The following is an 8,214-nucleotide window of genomic DNA, read 5'->3' as shown; positions in this document are numbered from 1 at the left end:
TTTAATCCCCAACTAACAATGAAATACTTTAATAAATTATCCTAATGAAACTTGTAAGACAAAATTATAAATAAAAACGGTAAAGATAATAAACCAAAATAATTTAACAATTGTAAAACTAATATTATATGGTAACTAATAATTCTCTATGATTAAAAAATTGAAAATTGCTTAAATGCAAAATAAATATAATAACACGAATAACAATTAATAATAACATAATAAAATTTGCAAAATTTTAATAAGACTTACCTTAGAAATAATAATAATATCCTGACCATCAAACATTTTATTCAGCACTGCTTGTTTTCTTGCTAAACCTGTTTGACATAACCTGAAAAAACAAAATAAAAAATGAATATATGTTCTTAGACCATAAATTAATAAAAATATTACGATAAGAAAATTTCAGAAAACAAATTTTTGGTAAGTAAAAATCTAGCTTCAGATTCTACAAAATAATCTAACAATTATACATATTGAAATATTATTATATGTATATATATATATATATGCTCCACTCTTATTAACCATAATAAATTGAATAAATAAGACCTTTAACAAATAAAATATTCACTGTATAATAAGCTAATAAACGAAATTTTAACCAAATACTAGCGGCCATAAACAAATAATATTTAAGTGATCTACCTGAAAATCAAAAAGAAATACCTTAATAATGACGAAGTCACATGGAACCCCCCTCCTGGATGCCTGAAAAATTAATGTAAAAATAATATTTGGTCATAAGAATAATAATTTCTAACACGAGGCTGTCAATATTTTATAAAAATTTGCAAAGCATTAAGTATAACAAAATGGATAGCATCTATATGCTTAAGGCATATACACATGAGCCAATGAAAAGAAAGAAAAACCAACTAGCATAAACGAACAAAATAATATAAAATTTAGATTAAAATAATTAAAAATCAGAATAAGGCCAATGAACATCATCAAAAATCACCATGAACATTTACGATCACACTCTTCTATATATGAATGCATGTACCAAGCCTTATAAAATATTAACACTTCATATAAAAAGTTTCCAACTATAATAATCCCCTTTTTCAAGTACTTTAATGACAAAATTTTATAATACCAAACCTTATTAAGTATAATTATGTCAGAATATTATTACTAGTAAGTCTTCATATGACGAAAATATATGGACACCCTATATTCGTGTTCCTACTCACCGGGTACCCCCCTGGCAAAAGTATCGCCTGAATAAATAAAATAATAATATTAAGGATGGACACCTATAGCTACTATGAATATAAAATGTATATACACAATTGTAAAATGCACGAACATTTACATATGAGCACTCTTATACGTATGTATACATATATATATATATACATATATATATATGTACGTGCATATGAACATATGCAAATTTAATAATGTAAGACTAAAACCTTCCGAGAAATGAATAGAGCCCAGGTACATAATGTGCAAAATGACACTCGAAAAATAGAATCTAAATTCAAAAACTTTATTAAATAAAAATAAAAAATTACAACAATGAATATAATGACAGCAACTTCTTACCATGCATAATATACATGTATCATTAAGTCAAAGGAAATAAAACGTGAAAACACGAGAGAAATAGAGAAATAATATGTGTACTTACGAATAATACTGCACAAAGAATATTATGCGTATAACTCTACGAGTCGAACAAGCGTGCAAGGCCAAGTCCAGCACGTCGCGTTATCTCCATTGGAATTTTTAAACATCCTCTCCCGACCTAAAGGCAGAGGGAAGATCTAAATTCGCGCTCGCATGAATGCAAACCAAATTAATACATCGACTTCTCTTTTATAATTAAGCATTAACAAAGCATTTTCTATTAATATCACACTATTATCCAGTATCATATACCTCTATATACATATATATGCATACTATATGTGACATATGAACTGACTACATATACACATATGCATACATATTTTATAACAAAATCCAATAAAATAAAAGTAGAGACGTAATAAACAATCGTCAGGACAAAAAATTAACAAATATTAATAGATAAAAATATACACCTTTATATATATATGCATACTATATGTAACCTATAAATCGAATAAATTTACATATATGCACATATATTTTATAACCAAACTCAATAAAATAACGGTATAAATACAATAAATACGCGTCGCGATAGAAATTGACACATATATATATTAACATGTCCAGAAATCTCCCTATATATATATGCATACTATACGTAATATATAAATTGAATAAATTTACATATACGCATATATATTTTATAACCAAACTCAATAAAATAACGGTATAAATACAATAAATACGCGTCGCGATAGAAATTGACACATATATATATATTAACATGTCCAGAAATCTCCCTATATATATATGCATACTATACGTAATATATAAATTGAATAAATTTACATATACGCATATATATTTTATAACAAAACTCAATAAAATAAAGGTATAAATACAATAAATAAGCGTTGCGATGGAAATTTACAAATATATATCTTAACTTGTCCAAAATTATCCCTATACATACGCATACTATATGTAACATACAAATTGACTAAATTTACATATACGCATATATATTTTATAACCAAATTCAATAAAATAACGGTATAAATACAATAAATACGCGTCGCGATAGAAATTGACACATATATATATTAACTTGTCCAACAATATCCCTATATGTATATGCATGCTATATGCATATACATTTTGTAACAAATTTAACAATAAAACAAAGGAGGAGATATAATAGACTGCTACCGCGACAAAATTAATCAGCACACAAAACATATATATATATATATATTACGAATATTAACAAATAATTAATATTAATAACCCCAAGATTTTATACAATAATTATTAATCTTATACGATGATTATTAAATACGATTCAGTAAAAACTTGCTGAAATCAATTTTCATAAGCAATATGCGAATACATATCTATACATATATATATATATATATGTGCTAATATAAAAGTCGCCCAAATGAAAATCTTCAAAGAATAAAATATTGTCAGAATCAAAAGACCTCTTGAATAAAAGATCACGGTAGAGCGTGCAATGAATTCTTCGAGCACATCCGTCGTGATCATTCTTAGAAGTAAAACGAGCCGCTTTTTCATACGTTGTTCCGAGAACTGTAAGAATAAAATTTCTTTTAGCGACATAATAACTAGTAAGCGAAGCGATAATTAATTTCCATATATTCTTATTGTAAAATTTATTGTAATAATAATGGCTTAACGCATTAGAATTTATTAAAATATTATTCATAGACTTGAGTAATCATTAAAAGTCGACTTTGAAAATTTTAAAATATATACATATAAAACCACAAAAATTCTAATTGTTAAAGCCTTTATTAAATAAATAAAAATATATCTTGTAAATGATAAATCTTAATAATTAGTCTTAAGATAATTATTAAACCTGGAAATAATACGTGTAATATGCCAATTTAAACCACGTAAACGAATTTTAAAAGGTAATTCATTAAAAAATATTACTGTTACTAATGTGTCTTATAAAGAGAAAGAATGCAGTGAGCATTCCTCGAAGGACATCCAGCATATCTATTTTTAGAAAAAGAGATAAGCCATCTTCGCATCCGTTGCGTTAGAATCTGCAATCCAAATGCTAAATTTTTCTTTACTAATTATTACTAATTATTAATTTACTAAATATTAATTAATTACTAATTATTAATTTTAACTATATACGCACCATTGTAAAAATCATTGTAATAATAATGGTTTAATACATCAGAATTTACCAAAATATCACTTAAAATTTAAACAATTGTTATAAATCGAACTCAAATTTTCTAATAACATAAATACGATATTATAAAAAATTCTGATTGTTAAAAATCATTATTAAAAATTATTCTAAAATTATTTAATAAATCTAAGACGCAAGACTTGCAATCCCTACCACAAAACTCTCACCCACCACATCGCAAACTCATAGCAGGAAGGGATAGCTCCAGCAGCCGACCCACCAATCACCAAAAAGGCCCACCTCTTCTCCCTACCATTAAACATCGAACCAGAGGAAGGTATATAAGGCCGCCGCCGCCGCCGCCGGTGTGTGTCTCTGCGCCATTAACTCGCCTGTGTCTCAGCTCTCTCTACGCCCATCAGATCTCCAGCTCTCGAAGAGGACAAACCTAGAAGCCTACCGGACACCTTAACTTATTCGAAAATAACTTAGTCGCGATTCTGATTTTTTTTTCTTTCGGGACTTAGTCTCAATCTCTATTAAGAGAGCTGTATCAACATTAACACTTTAATAAAGTGCTACCATCCAGCAACCTCTGACTCTTTGGCCATTCTCTGCGCTGCCTTGCCACTTCTTCAGGTTCTCACCGAGGTCGAGCAACCCAGGGAAGGAGCAGCGGTGCCTGCATTCATCCATTGATCCCGTCATCCGGTAAGGAAATAATAAAATAATAATCATTCTTAATCAACCTTGATAATAACTTCGTATATTAGGTTGATTTATTCTAGGCCTATTGACGATTTTCCCAGAATCTTACTTGCCCGTATACAGACTTTAAATTTTTCTTTCGAGTTGAATAATTTAAATTTCAACCGACCCTCTGAGAACGCTCGAAGCGTATCCTAGAGTGTAGCGTCGTTCGAGTTAGTCACTCGATGTGCATTGAGTAGCAAATTCTACTCCTCTGCCGCTTTCACGGAGAGCTTCTTTGCAAGAATTTCTCCGTGGATCCTGTGCCGCTGTGACGTGACGTCTTGCACATCGATACTAGACTCAGAATCTAAGACTCGCTCCTAGAGGATCTGTCGAAATAATAGAATTTATGCACTGGCTTACAAGCTAACTATCAAAACATTTTATGAATTTTATACTTATCTGAAGTAAGCCAGCCGCTTCCACCCGTATCCTCGTCTGTATCCTTGAATCTCCAGACCTCTCGGTGCAGCCGCATGCTCCTGGAAATTCAGTATATGCTAGATAAATTATCATCCGTTGTACGACAATTTTCCCCGAATCCTACCTGTCCGTATACAGACTTTAAATTTTTCTTTCGAGTTGAATAATTTAAATTTCAACCGACCCTCTGAGAACGCTCGAAGCGTATCCTAGAGTGTAGCGTCGTTCGAGTTAGTCACTCGATGTGCATTGAGTAGCAAATTCTACTCCTCTGCCGCTTTCACGGAGAGCTTCTTTGCAAGAATTTCTCCGTGGATCCTGTGCCGCTGTGACGTGACGTCTTGCACATCGATACTAGACTCAGAATCTAAGACTCGCTCCTAGAGGATCTGTCGAAATAATAGAATTTATGCACTGGCTTACAAGCTAACTATCAAAACATTTTATGAATTTTATACTTATCTGAAGTAAGCCAGCCGCTTCCACCCGTATCCTCGTCTGTATCCTTGAATCTCCAGACCCCTCGGTGCAGCCGCATGCTCCTGGAAATTCAGTATATGCTAGATAAATTATCATCCGTTGTACGACAATTTTCCCCGAATCCTACCTGTCCGTATACAGACTTTAAATTTTTCTTTCGAGTTGAATAATTTAAATTTCAACCGACCCTCTGAGAACGCTCGAAGCGTATCCTAGAGTGTAGCGTCGTTCGAGTTAGTCACTCGATGTGCATTGAGTAGCAAATTCTACTCCTCTGCCGCTTTCACGGAGAGCTTCTTTGCAAGAATTTCTCCGTGGATCCTGTGCCGCTGTGACGTGACGTCTTGCACATCGATACTAGACTCTGAATCTAAGACTCGCTCCTAGAGGATCTGTCGAAATAATAGAATTAATGCACTGGCTTACAAGTTAACTATCGAAAACATTTTATGAATTTTATACTTATCTGAAGTAAGCCAGCCGCTCTTACCCGTATCCTTGTCTGTACCCCCTGAATCTCCGGACCTCGCGGTGCAACCGCATGCCCCTGAAAAATTCAAAATATATTAAATAAATCATTAATTGCTGTACCCCAATGAACTGTATATAGCCGAACGTTTCAACCATGATATGAGAACGAGTGAGATATACCATCATAATCTACATTCGTTTATCTCATAATAATCCGTTAAGCCGTATTATTCGTCTTAACTCTATGAACCACCTTGCTGTGACTACATTTACCTTATAAAACCATTCATCTTAACAGGTACCTTTCTACGCATCATCGTAAGTAAACCCCTTTTGTGTTAAATCAATCGCATCAAACATACTAAATAGTCGTATTCCCTCGGTAGATGGTTAACCCCCGCCGAACTTCTTCCGTTGGACGCGAAATTCCCCTCCGTGCCGCGGGTATACGCCGCAGGCGTGCCTCCCGGTCGGTACTTAGGCTCCCTACAGCTCGTCAGTTGTTTGCCGACGAGAACGACTTAACAAGCAGAGTAACAAGGTACTCTCCAGTGCGTAGTTTCGCGCCCTCCCGCGCATACCCTTATCGTCCTCCCCGAAACCCTCCAGCGGTTCTTCAAGAGGAACACCAGCCCAGAGCCAGGCCGCCATCGCCCAATTACTCCCCCATCCAGGATTCATCTAATCCCAGCTACTCGCCGGTCAGGACACCGGAAGATCTTCCTTCCATACCGGAAGAACGAAGACCCATAGAACAAAGCACAGAAACTGAGGCTGGTCCATCCAACCCAGGTCAAGTTCTGGATCCCCCTGAACCAAATTTCTACCCGGAACCAGAGGACCTAGTCTTACCAAGCAGTATCCAACCCCTCGCAGGACTAACAGACGAAGATTTTATCGAGATCTACGAATACTTGCAGCGAGATAATTTCTTCAACAACCGCGAATAATAACCATATCTAGATATCGCCTTAGAAATGCTATAGAGAAGAACATTAACTACATACACACATTTATACGTATAACAATATACACTATCTACAACTGTCAAATAATAACAATGATAACAATAATAAAGGATTTGTAAAGCTCTAAGGAAGCAAACTAATAAAAGAAAACAGATCAAAAAGGATAAATTGGGTCAGGTTCAACGCATCTAATCTATTTCCCATCGTCAATCCCTCTCCTGAAAGAAGCGCAAAAGATTCTTAGTCTCTCGGCGTCCTAGGGTATAGCCGGCTTGGCAGGTTGCCCTGAAAAAGAAATAGAGAGAAGTTACAATTGCGTAACAAATAAATACGTGAGAAGTTACGATCGAGACGTAACAACGAAATCTCAAAACGTAACACTATATAATGAACCCACATTACATGTGCAAAAGATTCTTTAAATTCATATTAAAACTCTATATTAAATAGCACATTGATCTTCTTGCCTTATTTTTCATAAAATATAAATTGCAATAAGCCTGCATGGCTTAAGAGATGAAACGCGCCTATAAAACTTCAACACTATTTACTCTCAATGCGCCTATATAACGTTGATCATATATACATACAGTAAAATTCTATATTAAATACTTTAATACTAATCTTATATTATTTTCAGCTCTTATAAGGGGATCAAAAACGCTATAATACAAATAATTCACTCTAATTACTGCTATTACAATATTCTTTCGCCTAGAAAAGCATTATAATTCATATTAAATAGCCTTATTGATCTTCCTTCTATTAAGCGCCTGCAAAACCGCAGCCGTTTATACTCTTAAAGCGCCTACAGACTCTATATCGTATATACAAACGCCTAAAAACTTATACCTTTAATACAGTATAAGCAGCGCCTACAGAATAGTAACCTCTTATACTTTTAAAGAGCCTGCAAGACTTCAACCCTTTCTACATGGGATGGTAAAGTCAATTCCTACTTTACCGACCAAGGATAAATGATAATATAGGAAATTCCTACCTTACCGACTGATGATAAAACAGATTTCTACTTTACCGACTTTTTGTTACCGACACTTTTCTACCTTACCTACCTATGGTAACATACCGACTTTTTGTTACCGACATACTAACTTACCGACTTACTGACGTATACCTCCTATGAGAATATACTATCCTGATACATTATAAATCTTTAAACCCAAATTTTGAGGACCACAGCCGAATATTTACACATGTTTTTACATAATTCCATATATTTTCGACTCCCTAATCTACAGGGAGGTCCAAATGTTAAATTCCATTATTCTTACAAATTTTGAAGTCTTGTTGGTAAAACATATTTCTTATACGTACACATACTAAAGATACTTT

The 8,214-nt window shown here is 33.5% G+C and overlaps 1 protein-coding gene across 1 annotated transcript; it reads left to right on the top strand.

Annotated features, from left to right (window-relative positions):
• The first annotated feature begins 4,373 nt into the window (after positions 1-4,373).
• LOC112639422 lies at positions 4,374-6,867 on the top strand. The gene is made up of 3 exons (XM_025413254.1): positions 4,374-4,477; positions 6,192-6,211; positions 6,280-6,867. The coding sequence occupies exon 3, from the start codon at positions 6,280-6,282 to the stop codon at positions 6,841-6,843; it is 564 nt and encodes a 187-aa protein (XP_025269039.1). The 5' UTR covers positions 4,374-4,477; positions 6,192-6,211; the 3' UTR covers positions 6,844-6,867.
• The last annotated feature ends 1,347 nt before the right edge of the window (positions 6,868-8,214 follow it).

This window comes from Camponotus floridanus, unplaced genomic scaffold (assembly GCF_003227725.1).
Source record: "Camponotus floridanus strain SB8 unplaced genomic scaffold, Cflo_v7.5 scaffold635, whole genome shotgun sequence".
Taxonomy (NCBI): Eukaryota; Metazoa; Arthropoda; class Insecta; order Hymenoptera; family Formicidae; genus Camponotus; species Camponotus floridanus.
Note: the sequence above shows the minus strand (reverse complement) of the source record. Positions and strands in the feature narration are given on the sequence as shown.

Coding starts and splice junctions, on each gene's coding strand:
- LOC112639422 (XM_025413254.1), top strand. CDS start 6,280: ATGGTTAACCCCCGCCGAACTTCTTCCGTTGGACGCGAAATTCCCCTC.